Source organism: Camelus dromedarius, chromosome 2, assembly GCF_036321535.1.
Source record: "Camelus dromedarius isolate mCamDro1 chromosome 2, mCamDro1.pat, whole genome shotgun sequence".
Classification (NCBI taxonomy): domain Eukaryota; kingdom Metazoa; phylum Chordata; class Mammalia; order Artiodactyla; family Camelidae; genus Camelus; species Camelus dromedarius.
The window spans coordinates 122,463,976-122,479,982 of record NC_087437.1 but is presented as its reverse complement, the minus strand read 5'-3'; the positions used below and the strand labels follow the sequence as shown (position 1 = coordinate 122,479,982).

The following is a 16,007-nucleotide window of genomic DNA, read 5'->3' as shown; positions in this document are numbered from 1 at the left end:
GTGGTGGTTTAGAAAAAAGGAGCTTAATATTAAAACCAAGCACAGCAGAGTAAATGTCATGTTCAAGGGTCCCAGAAACACACCGAGACACTTACTAATACTACATGGCAGGCAGACTTTTGGGCAAAGGGTGCCGAGTAGATACTACCACGTGGCACGAGTGGGCATGAGCAAAATGCAGAAGGCCACGGCGTGAGAAGTAAATACACGGTGGCAGCAGCTCAGAAAAGCGGAATAAACCAGTCACGATTAACCGGTGCACAAGTGGCCGTTTGTCTTACCAGGTGAAGAGTGCTTTCAGTTCCACTGAAAATTTCTGACTTGCAGGAGTTTAATATAAATTCTAAGTCTATGTTTTATTTTTTTGCCAGTGATAAAGGAAACTAGATAAAACTAAAAAACAAGGGCTATTCACAAACACAAGAAGGCTTTGATTTTATTATCTCTTTTTGTTTATGTTTTTGTTCTTAAACCAAGTTTCCACCAGTGCACTTTTAAGAAAATAAACATCAGGAAGCCACCCCCTGCTCACCCTCCATGGAGGTGGCCAGGGTGGCTCTGCCGACACAGAACCGGCCAGCTGCCTGTCACTCATGAGCACGTGGCAACCCCTCCAAGTCAAGAAGCTAAAACGCACTGAAATTACATAGAAAATACTCCATTTGGCTTTGTAGCAGCATGAAGATGAGGACACCTAGGGGCTGGCGCCTCGGACATGTGCCACACATGAGCGTTCCTCAGAAAATCAAATCTTCTCCTCAAATAGAATGATCACAGGTCGGAGCCACAAGGATTTTATTCACTGTTTCGTCTTCTGGTAGCAGGGTTTCTTTGAAGTAGAATCTAAATACAAATAGAAATGAGGTAGCAATTTGTCAGAAGTCTTTTAGGAAGAATTTCCCAATTTTAAAATGCTAACACTGAATTAACTTATTTTTGGTAAAAATAAGAATTACAATTAAAACACACAGTGGTTTAAGGGAAGATTAAGACCCACTGGACAAACTCCATCCCGGCTGAAACACCATCTTCACGTTCGCTGAGAGAGAGAGAGAGAGAGAGACCTGGCTGGTGCCCGAGCAGCTCCAACCCCGCCACAGCGCGTCCTGAAGGCACCTCCGACATTCGTCACCCATCTTCCGGTCCCACCTGTGATGGCTGGTCAGCCAGACTGAAACTAGCTGGCCACTAGCAGTCCTCCTCACACTGCACACTCCTGGACCAGTGAGACTACTTCAGAAAACAGGACTTTTAGTACCTGGTGGGACGCCTTCTAGTCTTTGCTGGATCATTTCTAAATGATGAATATATTCCGTCAAGGAATGTTCCGGATCTTGAGAAGCAGTCAGGGATCTTTCTGATCTGGAATTCAGAAATGAAATGGATCTTGATACAGATGAACCACACCAAGAAACAAACAGAGTTGAGCTCAGCAGATGGTCTGAATGCAGTGAGCGCAGACGGCAGTGGCGCTGGGGAAACGGGGAAAAGCAGGTGGCTGGTACCTCCATATTTCTTATTTACCTCAAAAGAAAGGCTTTTTTAAAAAGATGCTACATAGTGCTTTAAAAACCAACTTCTATACAACGTCTTCGAGTTAAAACAAGTAAAAACTATCATATATTTACTTCACTAAATCTTCAAGTAGGAATCTATTACCCCCACCGGATTCTGCCCAGTGTCCCTAAGACCCACACCTCTGTGCCCTGTGCGGCGCCCCTCCCTGACCAGCACAAACTGTCCCACTGCCTGGCCCCTCGCTCCTGGCCTCCAGCTGGGCCCAGGGAGCCCCGTCTGCATCACTGTTCGCTTTCTCTCCAGGGCAGGGAGTGGTTCTTAACCATCCACATGAAAGAGGCCTGGGCCTCGTCTGTTCTTTCAAAGGAATCGCCAACCTGGGCCCCAGGGAGCCACAACCAGACAGAGAACAGACTCACGCTGCTGCGGCCCCTGCCTTACTCTGGGACCAACACCTTCAATGTGCATCTCCCCGAGGAGCACAGACTCTGCTGGGACACTGTCAGCAGAGACGCACGGTGAGCGGGGACCTCGGCCTGCTCAGAGACGGCTCCTGGCTGCCGGGGCCGCCATGGCTGCGGCTTCTCCCATCATGGAGGGGCCGCCCAAGGCTGGCTCGCTCTTACCACGCAGCTCGTACAGAGTGCCCACCATCACCAGAGGCCAGCATCTCATCCCTGCTGGTCTGATGGCAGAGGTGGAGGACGCATTTCCCTCCAACAAGCTCCCTTTAGAACCCTGGGGGAGCACACGCAGAGATCGGAGCCGATGCGCTGGCGGGAGCCTCTGCGTGCGCGTGCAACACCACAGACAAATGGGCGTTTCTGTTCATCTCAAGGGAAGGTTCCAAATATTGGAAAAGTCAGAGTTGAAAGAATTAAATAAATGACTCATCATCATATTCAAGCCTCTGGTAGGGTGATTCGTGTCATTTACGTGGTTCGACCTGGAGAAAGAGTCACGTCTTCCACGAGCTGCACTGGGATGAGAAGTCTTATCACGATGAAGACAGTGAAGGGTCAGCCCCGCACAACAGGCCACACCAGACCACTGCGTGACCCCAGGGCCTCAGAATGTGACAGTGACACCAACCACAGCCCAGACCATCAAAGCCATCAGGGAAGACTTTCTTCACAGCAATTTTTACACAAAATTACATCCTACAATCCAACCAACAAGTCCCCTTAATTGTATTTTCATTGATAATGGGTTTTCCCCCAAATACGTTATGGATATTTAACCTTACCACTGTAACATCTCAATTGCCAAGTGGATCGTAAGTCTAAAGATATATCACATGTGCAATAAAATCCCAAACTCCAAAGAAAAGAGATCATGTGAAGTTCACACTAAGGCCTTGCACGTGTGTATGTGTGTACATGTGGGGGTTCATGTGTGCCTGGGCACCCCCACAAACTGCCCAGGACACACACCTCCATGGACGGCCTTGTCTCTGCAGACGGGCTCCCACCGACGGCTACACCCGAGGCCCCGTTCATTCTTGCACTGGAAAAGCAGCCAAAGGCACCACAACTCACCTTTCCCTTCTGCGTGGGGAGGCTTTTGCCACAGGGTCCCTGGCGTGGCTGGAGGACACGTCCCGGGTCGGTGGGGACTCGCTGGCGTCGGGTGAGGACTGCTGCCGCTGCGGCACTGGGGGTCCTTCCCCCAGAATTATTTAACAAGAAAGGGGTTGAGAAAAGAGATGCCAGATGCACTTAGTAAGAAGGCCCACCCACCAAAATTTTAAATTTATGAGCTTTTAAGAGTGTGCATGGCAAGTTCAAAACATGTTAAGGGTCCCTGTTATAAAAGTTATATTTTAAAAACCTCTACAAGAAACCTGAGTTTTGATCACCTGCATTTCATTCCTACAAGGCCGGCCCTGACCCCTGGTGTGTGGGCAGTTCCCGGAGGAGCGCCCCGTGCCCTGAGGGAGGAGCCTTGAGGAGTAGAGGGGCGGAACCTGGGGACCACCGGGTGCCCAGAGGGGAGGGGGGGGCGAGGGGCAGGCAGGCAAACTCCCCTGAAGGCCTATGAAGCAGTGTGATTTCAAGTGTGATGACTCATACATGGACATCAAAGCTGACTGGAACGGGTGGGGAAGCCCTGAAGGTCGGCAGGGCCCAGGAGTGCGGCCCTGCACTGAGTGGGAAGTTCTCTGTGCAAGGCTGCCCCTGGGGGGGGGCCTGTGTGACGGGGTGGCAGACAACAGGAGACGAGATGGGGCTGAGGCAGAGGAGGCAGCGATGCCCCCACAGAGAGGTGCACAGGTGAAGCAGCATTTCACTCAGTTTTGGAGAAAAAGGACTTTTTATTGAAGAACATAAGTTATTAATATATTTAGCATTTCTACCTTCAATCCTCATTGCGCTCCTCTGAGCCACTTTTATTCCCCAGCGTGAACTGTACGAACTTGTGCTCGTTCCCAAGATAAAAACCATTTCCCTTCAAAAGCCCTGTCTCTGGCTGACTTTCTGATCCCTCACTGTGCGTCACTGATCCCCCCGGGCCCTGAGGTCAGACGGGCATTGAGGAGGTGCTGCGGGTGGAGGACGTACCTGTGCGCGCCCAACCAGGCACCACGGCTCCTCTCCCGTCTACTTGTTGCCATTTCTTAACCAAAAAGCGCAACCTACCAAGAAAAGAAAGACACTGAAAACCAGAGCGAAACAGAAGTGAAAAGAGCCACGCAGATCCGGACGTGACCCGACTCCCAGTGTGGGAGCACAGTCAGGTCACCAACACACCTGCCGGGCTCAGGACAGCAGGGGAAACAGAGACCCTGGCCCTCCAGTTGTTCACTCCTGATGCCAGAAGGTGTGCCATGTGGGGGCCCCTCTCCTCGACGTTCCCTCCCTGGTGGCTCCCCCTCAGCCCAGCTGCCTCTGAGCCCCACGGCCCCAGGAAGGCCACTGCTCCATGCTGGTGGGAAGATGGGAGGCAGGTTTGGGATGGATGGAGCGAGAGACAGAAGGACAGGCAGGTGGGTGGTGGCCTGAGGCCAGGAGAACCAGGAGGGAGGGTATACGTGGCTCCCACCCCCACGGGTGGGTGGGTGGACCAGATAAGGCAATGGGAGTCCTGCTGCCCCTTCCTACAGCCAGGCAAGCATGGCCTGGAGGACCACAGGGTGGACACAGCTGCACGGTTCTTAGTGGAACAGTTTTAGAAAAACAACCAATTTAAAAATTGTAAAATAAAATAGATTTTCACCACTGTTACTTCTGAAATAGTCAAAATCCCCCATCACACCAGGGAGTCCCATCCCCACTCCACAATGGCGCCCTGTGCAAATAAGGGCGGGGACGGGCAGGGCTGCATCGGGGGGCTTGGGGGCGAGGGTCCCCCACACACTTTGTGTCCGCAGCGGAGGCTGGGCCGTGCCCATGCCAAGCACACACCTGCTGGACCACGTCTTCTTGGCAATGCCCCACCGTGTAACACAGGATTGACTAAAATGAGGGAAACTGAAGTGTACCGAAAGGAAACGCAGCTTAAACTTGATCAACATGCCTGTTGTCACAAGGAACCCCATTAAGGGTAAGGCTTTGTGTCACAAAAACTCTCTCCATTTCAGAAGGTGCAATTTTGCACAACGTGGCTTCCGGAGACAAGGATCATGGACTTTAAGGCCTCAAGTGTCACCCATCTCAGAGGAGAACACAACTGTAGCATTTCCCAGACGACAACGACCTAACGCGGAAGACGGGCACGTGCCTCCGATACCTGAGGACTGCGATCACCACCCGGACGGCCGTGCGGAACTTCGTGAGCGGGCGGGATGCCACAGCACCCTTCTCCGCTTTGGAAGGAAACACTCCCAAGTGAGCGATCATGGACAGCGTCTCTTGCTCAGAGTCCTGGAACCCGCCGATCAGCAGCAGGAGGTACTTCTTCTGATAGATCAGGGCTTTCCTAAAGCTCTCTGCTCGCAGATAGCGCAGGTACAATTTTTCCATCTCAAAGGGAAAAACAGTGAAGTTTAAGCACAGAACAAGACCTTCTGGCGTGTACAGCACCCTCATGCTGGGTGCTTTTTCCTCGGGGATCACAGGAGTCAGCCCACACGACATCTGCACCCACAGACAGCCCTGCTGTTCAAGGCTCGATCCTGTTTACCAGACAATACACAGAGACCAACGTCCCTTCACCCGCGAAGGCCCCGCAAACCTGACCATGAAGTTAGGTCCAAACTGGGGGTGGCGTCGGGGCGTGGGGAGCCGGCAGAAACCTGGATTATAGGCCGAGGCGGGTGTCCGTGTCCTAACACAGATATTCCCTCAAGAGAGGCCCACAGCCCGTGCCTCAGTGTCAGAGACGCGGAGGGTGAGCTGCCGGTCAGACCGTCTCACTATCATCTGGGGACTCGAGGCATCACAGGTTTCTCCCTTAACCCAGGATTTCAGAAGCACCACGGGAGCGTGGGGACTGCCGGGCAGTGAAAACATGTGCAGGACACTGTGGTGGACACGGGTCCTCGCACACTTGCCCAGACCCACAGAACGTACAGCCCCAAGAGCAGCCCGCTGTGAACAGGGCATGTAGGTCTGTGGACTGGACACACCGTGGGAGGAGGGGTGGTCAGTCTGCACACCCCCCACCACACTTAGGCTCGGTCTCACCTTGGCTACTTCCGGCGTGGGCAGAGCTGGGTCTGGGGGTCGTGCTGAGCTGGGCGAGACTGTCCTGTCCTGCCTCCACACAGACCTGTCTGACCTCTGCAATGACCACAGACAGCATGTCCACACCGCTGCTCCCGTGACAGCATCTCAAGAGAAGCGGCTCAGAGCGGAGCGGTGCCCCCAGCCTGGAGCCAAACCCCGCCGGCTGCACCTCCCGCCCTGGCCCCGGCCAGCCTCTCCTCAGTGGTGTCCCAGCTGCTACGTGGTTACTAGCCAGACCACCCACACGCAGGGGGCTGCTGCGCACCACTAACTGAAATGTGGCTGCACAGAAAGCGTATTTTCACTAAAAACAAGACCCCTAATATTTGTGAAGTCACCCTGAATACAAAGCCTTGAGCCTATTAAACACTCAGAGCTCCCTGGTCCTAGAAATGCTGACCCCTGGCAGATGCAAACAGCTCTGCTCCAGGGCCATCGAAGCCCACACCTGGACCCCTGAGTGAGGGCAGCACACCTGGACCCCCGTGGGCGGGCCCCACATGGCAGCCACACGTCCAAGGGCCAGGCACCGGGCAGAGAGGGCAGCGTGAGCAGGCATGTGTCCCAACATCAGTGGCACAGCCTGGACCCCATGCTGTGCAGAGCACCCCTGGGGACACACAACAGAAAGAGAAGGACCCACGGTGAGGGGTCATGGATGCCACCCACCACAGACGGCCAGGACCCGCCTGTCACTGTGGCCATGTGGTCAGTGGCCTCAAGGCAGCCTGGCTGTGCTGGCCACGACTCCAGGGCAGGACTAGGAAGAAGGAGGTGCAGAGCAAGGTGATCCCCGATGAGGCAGAGGGAAACAGCCACACTCTCCTGGTTCTAACAACAGCGTGGTCTTCTCTGGAAAGAGACACCAGCACAGATGTCATCTTGGACACAAAGAAGGAAACATTCCACCTGCCTTCGGGCTGCACATCACAAGCACGTACCCCATGCCTCCTCACACTTCACAGGAAGGACAAGGGTGTTCGGGCGACCACGCGTTAGTTCACACAGGGTGCCCTGAACAAGGAGCCTCAAAACACTTCCCGGAGCAGCTTCCAGAGGCGCAGACAGGGCTCTCGTCAAGATGAAAACGTCCCGTCTGGGAGCAGACCCTGGCGCTACCTTGTGGCTGGGCCCAGCGTCACCAGCACAGAAGCCCCTTCACCTCCCACAGAGCCTCACAACAGACAAGGTGGGACTGGGTGGAGCCGAAAAGACACACAGACCCAGAGTTGCACCAGGACATCAACTCTATCCTCTCGGTCCTGACAGACCAGCAGGGACAAGGCCCAAACGTCCCCATGGACCAACTGGACTCAGCTGCCCTTTACGGGACCCTCTGCCCAACAGCTCCAGAAACTCCTTCTGAAAGAGAAAACACTGGTGCAGCCAGTCTCGCTGGTGAATTTTAACAATATTTAAGGAAGAAACAAATACCAGCTCTACATAATCTCCTTCAGAAAACAGACAAGGAGGGAACAGCCCCAGCTCACTTCAGAAGGCCAAAGCCAGGCAGAGACAACGAGAAGAAGCCCTCCAGGCTAACACCCCTCACAGAGCCAGACACAGAAACCCTCGACAGAACGTAAGCAAATCGAACGCAGCAGTACCTAAAAAGAGTAATACATCATGACCCAGTCAGGTTCTTCCTGGGGCCACGAGAAACTCCACGTGACCCACCACAGGAAACACCTCATCATCACGTCGACAGATGCAGAAAAAGCCTGACAAATGTCAATGTCCATCATGACAAAAAGTCTCAGCAAACCAGGAACAGAAGGAGCGTCTTCAAACTGATCCAAGGGCATCCGCCTTGGTGAAGACGGAGGCTCCACCCGGGATGGGAGCTGCATGTCCCCCTCCAGCCTGGGGAGGCCCAGCCAGTGCAACCAGCATGAAAAAGAAATCAAAGGTATGCAGACTGGAAAGAAGGACATAAACCCCCTTTCAAGAGCATACGACAAGACTGTCTATGGAGAAAATCCTACAAAAAGGCTCAGGGGACTAAAATATGAGGCTAGCAAGGCTGCAGGACACAAGCTCAGCCTATGAGCAGCAGTCACACCTCCGACACGAGCCACAAACAACTGGAAAACAAATACCTGAAAACTGCCATTTACAACGGCCCCCAAAAGTGAAATACTTGTGTAACAATGTAACAAAACATTTACAGGATCTGCAGGCTAATAGCTACAACACATTTAAGAAAGGAATTTTAAAAGATCCAACTACATGGAGCGACACACCAAGCACATGGATAAGAAGGCGCAAGTAGTTAAGCTTAGATACAGTTACAGACGTCAATTCCTGCCCCAATTTTTAATAACAGCATTACTGAGATATAATTCACACCATATAATTTATCCTCTTAAAGTGTGAAACTGAACTCATTTTCAGTCTGTTCACAGGTTGTGCAACCAGCACCATTACCCAATTTCAACACCCAAAGTGCTGCACCCCAGCAGTGACTCCTGACCCCTCCCGCCAGCCGCTGACCTGGGCCCTGGGTCTGGACTTGCTTGTTCTGGACGCTTCCTGTCGATGGGGTCCGGCTCCCTTCACTGTTGTCACGTTTCCAAGGCTCATCCACCCTGTACATCCATCAGTCCTTAACTGCTTTTTATTGCCAAGTAACATTCATGGATATACTGTATTTTACCATACACTCCTCAGTTAATGGACATTTGGGTTATCCCCACATTTGAATGAGGACTCACGGTGACAGGAAAGCTTATGAGCAAGGTCTTACGTGGACACACATGTATTTTCACTTGTGAGTAAACACCAGAGTTGGGGCTGGGGTGAGACAGCAGCCCCACAACTCTGTGGACCTGCCAGACTGTTGTCCATCGTGGCCACACCACTTCTCCTTCCCAGTCCTCCCCACATCGATCTACAGACTTAATGCAATCCCAGAGTAACCAGCAAGATCCTAAAATTCATGCTGAAGTACAGACAGACTACAATAGCCAAGCCAAACAATTTGAAAAAGAAGAAAAAACCAGAGCTCTGCTGGACCCCAACATGTCCATAAATCTATGTCAATCAGGCAGCTGGTGGAGGACAGACGTACGGATCAGTGCAACAGAACAGAGGATCCAGACACAGACACGTGCACCAACCGGTGACTTCTGACGCAGGTAGAGACAGTTCAGGAGGGGAGGACCATCTGGTCGATGAAGCATGTAGGAGTAACTGGAGACCAAAGTGCATGAAAACGGGCCTCAACCCACCCCTCAGGCCACTACAAAAACTAACCCAACGCAGATCGTAAAGTAAAAAGTAAAACTGTAAAACTCCAGGCACGAGCCAAGAACAAGCTGATACGTACGACACCATCAAAATTAAAACCTTCTGTTTTGCAAAGGGTCCTGCACAGACAGGACAGCGCAGACCCGGAAAGAAGCATCTGCAGGTCTGAGGAGGGAGTCACGCCCAGGCTATTTAAGGAGCTCCCAAACTCAGCAATGAGAACACAAATGATCCAACGTAAGGAAAGGCAGGAGACGTCAATGGGCACTTCACCAAGGAAGACGTAAGAAGCTACTTCACACCTATCGGAATGCTGACGTAACAAGGGGAAACGCCACCAACACAAAGGTGTGGAGTAGCCAGAACACTCATCAAACCGGTGCCGCCATTCTGGAAATCACCAGTAGTGTCAAAGGCGGGAAGTTCACACAAGTTGCCGCCAGACCCAGGGAGCCCACTGCTGGGCCTTTACCCAGAGAAAAGAACCCTCCGTCCACACAGCAGTGCGCCTACACAGATGTTTACAGAGGGCCCCTCGTAAGCTGGGTGCATCCGTGCCAGGTGGAGCCATGTGACAAAGAACAGGTCTGAGCCGTGGCCCACGGCCCCCCATGGACCTCAAATGCTTTACAGAGAAGTGAAGAGGCCCCTAGGCCCCAGCCCTGTGGTCCCACTCACAGACGTTCAGGAAAACCGGCAGCAGAGCATGGGGGCGCCGGGAGCCGGAGGCTGGGGGCCGGGCGGGACCGCCTCGCATGCTCTGCCAGCATGGTGGCTTCACGGTGAGCAAAGCTCAAACACCATCGTGCCAGCAAGAGGCAGGTTTAACTGGATGTAAATTTAAAAACAAGTTTTAAAAGATTTCATTAAAAAAAAAAAAGAGCAATTCACAAACAAAAAGGCTGAATATAAATAGAAAAATTGAGACATTCCAGAGAAAATGTCTATCAAAATACACAACCAGGAAAATTGTAATTGTTTTCATTAGGTGAAGGTCAAACAAAACTCTCATTTCATCAGCTTATTCAATTCCTAGTCAAAGTTTCCTCTCATGAGCAAGTATCGAGCACTGTCTCAGGGCAAGGGTCACTCATGAGAGTCCGAACACAGCATAAAACCCGGCCGCGGCCAGCGGGCCCGGCACCCGTACCTTGCGCGCACAGCCCCGGGGGGGCCTCTCCAGCTGGGACAGTGCCCGGTGCAGCTCTGCCTTCTCCCGGGTCACCGCGCTGAGAGCTCTGGTCAGGGACTCATTGTCCTTCAGCAGGACGTCCACCAGCTGGACCTGCAGCTCTGCCGCTGTTTTCTTCTTAAGGAGAAAAAAACTCCATGTATGAGGATTCTCTTTTAAAAGGCACGCACGTTATTCATGGCTTTTACTGTTGGCTATTTTCAGGGATTATAATTTTAAACATGTTTGGGCTTGGTGGGAGCTTGTGGGGCTAGGCAGAGTCCACCTAGGGGACGTGAAATAATAAAAACCATCAAACCACCAAACCACATTTCTTCTCAATCCTCTATGAAATAAACTCTGCACAAAACTGGGCCGCGTGAACAAAGTACGCCTGTTACAAAACGGCCCTCTTTCTTTGTTCCAAAAGCACTGCTGGCAGAGGCTGTATGTGACAGGTGGCCGGCAAGAGCGTGTCCCTCCCCGAGGGTCCCCCGGGACAGGCCCATTCCCTCTGGTCAGCCCCCGGCAGGCGTGGGACACTGAGGAGGCACTGGAACCCACCAGACAGGAGGGCAAGACGCACCAGGCCATCTGAGGGTGCTCTGTGCACGCAGGTGGGTCAGAGGGAGAGCGGGCTCCACGCCCCACTGCCCGCTGCTTATCGGGCACTCACAGCAGTAGCCAAGACCCAAAGCCCTCCGGACGCAGCAGACGGGCAGCTGGTTTCCAGCCCAGGGTCTCGACAGTGCACTGAGTGGCCCCCCCGGAGGCAAACCACAGAAGAGGCAGGCTCCAAGGCGGGCAGGCAAGCAGGTGGGCGACAATGAACAAGAAAACTGGACTCACCCGGCAGGAGCTGGATGCACCCAGTTCAGACTTCAGTGTCTCCAGCGTGTGCAGCAAAGACGCCACCGCCTTCTCGTTCGACGACGTCCAGTCACTGATGGTCCTGGGGAAGCACATGACACTCACGAGGGGCACACGGGTCCAGCCAACAGGCGGGCACCCAGCAGGCCCTCCAAGTGATGGCGGCACCGAGGGGCAGGTGGTCCCGGGGTAGGCAGTCTGGTGAGCCCAGAAACCTCCAGAGGCTGACCGCCGACCCCAGGGCTTCCTCAGTGTGCCCCCCCACCACCACCACAGCTCTCTGCATGACTCTGCGTCTGTTACCAAAATGCCGCCCAAGGCGAGGCTTCACTGCTTCATTAACCAAACCCAGTGCAGACTGGAGAGCCGTGCTAGCTGAGTGTCCGTGTGCCCAGAAAAGGGCACACAGAACGAATGCTATCGTGAGTAATTTCTGTCCATGCCAAACGGCAGGGTCTCGGCTCCTCACCCAGGCAGACGCGTCCCCCTGGGGCGCAGACACGGGCGCCACCTCAACCTAGTGGCTTGGGCAGAGGGGTGGGGCTGGCCTTGGACTGGACCCTCTGGGCGGTGAGCAGTGGTAAAGGGCAGGGGAGAACTGCTCTGAAAGGAACCTGTGTTTCCTGTTACACTAGAATGCAAGAGACACAGTTTCATCAGCATCTTCCCCGAGTTCACCCTCACACGCGGGCAGAGAATGGAGTCCATTTTACGGAAACACGGATCTGAAATCAAAGACACGCCCCGAAGCCGGGCTTCTTCCTGACATCAGCGGCGCTGACCCGCCATCATGGTCCCGGGAGGCCCACCTGTCCACCATCTGGTTGATGAAGCTGGTCAGGAGCCCAGCCGCGCAGAGCAGCTGCTGCCGCACCTTCTCCAGGCCCAGCTGCTGCTCCCGCAGGCGCTCGGCCTCCGCCTCAGTCTCGGCCATCCCCGCCGCCTCCGTGGGGCAGGGCCGCGCCCCTGCCTGCTGCTCCCTCAGTGTCCGCTGCAGCTGCTGGATCTTGTGCTCGTCTCGCTGGTGCTGCAGCTCCAATTCCCGCTGAGGGTGACCGAGAAAACCGAAGAGACATCACCCACATATCCTGGGGCAGAGACCTCGACACACCCCCTCGACATGCTCTCGGCCGGTGCGACCCCTCAGATGGTGGAGCCACACTGCAGGGTCCCCTTCCTTTCTGAGAACCATTAAGCTTTTGCCAGGCCCAAGGTGAGCACCAGGGGACAGAGGAGGGACCTGGGACGAGGACACAAACGTGAGGACGATTCACAGCCCGAGTTCTGGTCCCTCCATCTCAACACATTCCCGCAACACAGTGCGCTGCGCATGTGAACGCACACACCCAGCACCGTGCAGCCCAAGTCCTGGGAGGCCCTCTGGCCTCCAAGCCCAACCTCACCAGGTGGAAACAACTCCCTCGTGAGATCCCTCCACTGTGGAGGTGCTGGAGAGCCCGCCAGCCAGGCACCGCTCCCTGCCCCACATCCAGGACCCGAGTCTCTGTGGGGCAGATGGCAGATCACCCAAAGAAACCAGTCCATGGACTGAGAAGTATGCTGAAGACAGCTGAGGCATGGAGAGCATTGGGGCCACTCACAGGGGAGGAGGGCTGGGGTGGGATGGAGACGATGGGCAGGACTGAGCAGGACAGGACAGGGCAGGACAGAGCAGGACAAGGCAGGACAGGACCAGGCAGGACAAGGCAGGACAGGGCAGGACAGGGCAGGACAGGACAGGGCAGGACCAGGCAGGACAGCACAGGACACGACTGGGCAGGGCAGGACAAGACAGGACAGGGCAGGACAGGACAGGACACGACTGGGCAGGGCAGGACAAGGCAGGACAGGGCAGGGCAGGGCACGGCAGGAAAGGACACAACTGGGCAGGGCAGGACAAGGCAGGACAGGATAGGACACGACTGGGCAGGACAGGAGGGCAGGACCGGGCAGGACAGGACAAGACAGGACAGGACCAGGCAGGACAGGGCAGGACAGGACAGGGCAGGACAAGGCAGGACAGGACCAGGCAGGACAGGACAGGACAGGACAGGACAGGACAGGACAAGGCAGGACAGGACAGGACACGACTGGGCAGGGCAGGACAAGGCAGGACAGGGCAGTACAGGGCAGGACAGGGCAGGACAAGACAGGACAGGGCAGGGTAGGGCAGGACAGGACCGAGCAGGACAGGGCAGGACAGGACAGGGCAGGCTGGGCAGGGAGCCCGCTACAGGCCAGCAGGCAGACCCTGCCGGCTTCCAGCCAAGCTCCTCCAGCCGCCACATGTGCAGCTCAGACCTGCCCTTTCCCGCATCGTCCCAGTCAGTGCTTGAGCCCCGTGGAGAAACTGGGACCCTCACTTATCCATTTTCCAGATGAGCAAAGTAACAAACCGAGGGACCGACAGCTTATTTCCATTAGAAAAGATGAAACTGGCCTTACATAACTCTGAGAGGCCTGGCCTCTGTGGCCAGAGAAAGACCCCAACAGTCCAGATCAAGTTAACCATCCACAGCGGAAATGCACCGAAAGGACCATGTCGCTTAAAGACACACCCTGAGGTGCATCGTGAAGGACAGTTACTGGTTTCACTTAGAAGACACTTTGTATTAATTTTTTCAAGCAACTATGTTATCACATAGTTTTACAAAAACAAAAGCCAAAAAAACCCCCTAAAATTGAATAAAACGGTTTGGCAGAAGACTCTACATGTGGTTTGGGGCACCCTCTGGGACGCTCGTGAAAACTATAAAGCCCTCTTCCCACACCCAAAACCCGGAACACGCCCTGGGGGCCCTGGGGGCCAGGCCCGCCCGCCTCCTCCCCCTCCGTCCTGTAACACTGGGGACACCTCCCGGCCACGCTCTGCCCCCACAAAGACTCCTCCACACCCAAGCTCTCCAGCTCCTCTGAGGGCTGCTTAACAGCACATAAATCACAGACGGTCGCCAATGCGCCCCAAGGTGAGTGAACCCTGAAAACACCACGACATAAGCCAGAAACAGAAGCCCCCCGCCCCCCGTAGGGGCCCAGTGATGAGAAACATCCAGAAGAGCAGACCCACAGGGGCGGGAAGTAGGCGGGTGGTGCCAGGGGCTAGGAGGGCCGCACAGGTGCAGGGCTCCATCTGGGGGACGAGCATGTTCTGAAACTGATCATAGTGACGGCTGCTCAACGCTTTGAATACAGCAAAAGCCACTGAATTGTGCAGTTTACACCGGTGAACTTGGTGGTGTGTATGAATAATAATGAATATTCATTTCTCAACCATTTCACGGCAGGCTAGCCATTAAAAAGACTGGGCCATTGGTTTTCATTGTGCGTATTAAAAGCTTTTTATAATTTCACAAAACACAGAAATAATAAAGGTGTGTTTTTTGAAGTTTTAAAATAATATTTTTAAAGAGAGCAAAATGTCAATTCATGAGAAGACAGAAGATATACTTCCCTTAGAAATAAAGGCTTCTATTGACATAAAATATGTTTAAAATTAAGGCCCACCCAAAAAATAAAGGAGGGAACATTTCCAAGCCCATCCTGCAAGGTCAAAATCATCCTAACAACAACAACAACAAAAGAGCCAAAACCAAAGCCAAAAAAACCCCAAAGCATCACAAAAGACTATAGAACAATACCCCTTCCACATATAAATGCAAAATACAATAAAATCCTTAATAAAATACCAGCAAACTGAATCCAACACCGGGAGAAAAGAACCTACACCAAACTCAAGTGGGAGCCTCCCGAGAAGGCAAGGATGTCTCGACATGTGAGAGCAGCACCAGGTATCGTAGCAACAGGACAAAACCACAGATCTCAAGAAAAACTGAAAAACCAAATCCAGTGCCCTCTCATGATTGGAAATAAAGATAGGAAAGACCGCATAAACCAGAACAGACGGGCATTCCCCTGCTGAAGGTGTCCACAGTCCCACAGCTGCCATCAAACTCGGCGCCAGCAGACCGGCTGCTCCCTAATTTCAGGAATCGGGCTGGACGCTGCCCTCAGCCTGGCTCATGGTGCACCGGGCGTCCCAGCCAGGCGTCGGCAAGGCGACGAGAGAAGGGAACCCTGGTTGGAAAGGAGCAAGTGAAACTGTCTATTCGCAAATAACGTACTCTTTGACATGAAAAATTCCAAAGAACCCATTAAAAAAACCAGAACTAACAAACCAGTTCAGCAAGGCTGCAGGACGCAAGATGAAGGTATAAAAACCACCTGTATTTGTTACACGCTAGCAAACAACTATCTGAAAGTGAAAGCAAAATCAACTAAATATGTAACAGCATCAAAAAGTAATATTTATGAATAAATTTAACAAAAGAAATACAAAGCTTATCACCTGAAAGGACCAAAACATCTTTGAAAGAAATTAAAGAAAACCTAAATAAACGGAGAGAACTTCCAACTTCGCGGACAAGAAGACCTAACGTTGTTAAGGGGATGGTACTCCCCAAAGAGAACCACAGATCCACGCAACCCTGACCAAATTCCCAGGGGCCTCACTGCAGGGATGGGAAGGCCATCCT

At 53.4% G+C, this 16,007-nt stretch overlaps 1 protein-coding gene across 1 annotated transcript; it reads right to left on the bottom strand.

Annotated features, from left to right (window-relative positions):
• Positions 1-408: 408 nt before the first annotated feature.
• Positions 409-15,741, bottom strand: LOC135318713 (pericentrin-like). The gene is made up of 9 exons (XM_064476824.1): positions 12,285-15,741; positions 11,455-11,557; positions 10,585-10,743; positions 6,144-6,239; positions 5,248-5,480; positions 4,080-4,153; positions 3,057-3,180; positions 1,259-1,362; positions 409-843 (listed from the first exon to the last, which is right to left on the bottom strand). Exons 1-9 carry the CDS (start codon positions 12,407-12,409, stop codon positions 800-802), a joined length of 1,062 nt encoding a protein of 353 aa, XP_064332894.1. The 5' UTR covers positions 12,410-15,741; the 3' UTR covers positions 409-799.
• Between the last annotated feature and the right edge of the window lie 266 nt (positions 15,742-16,007).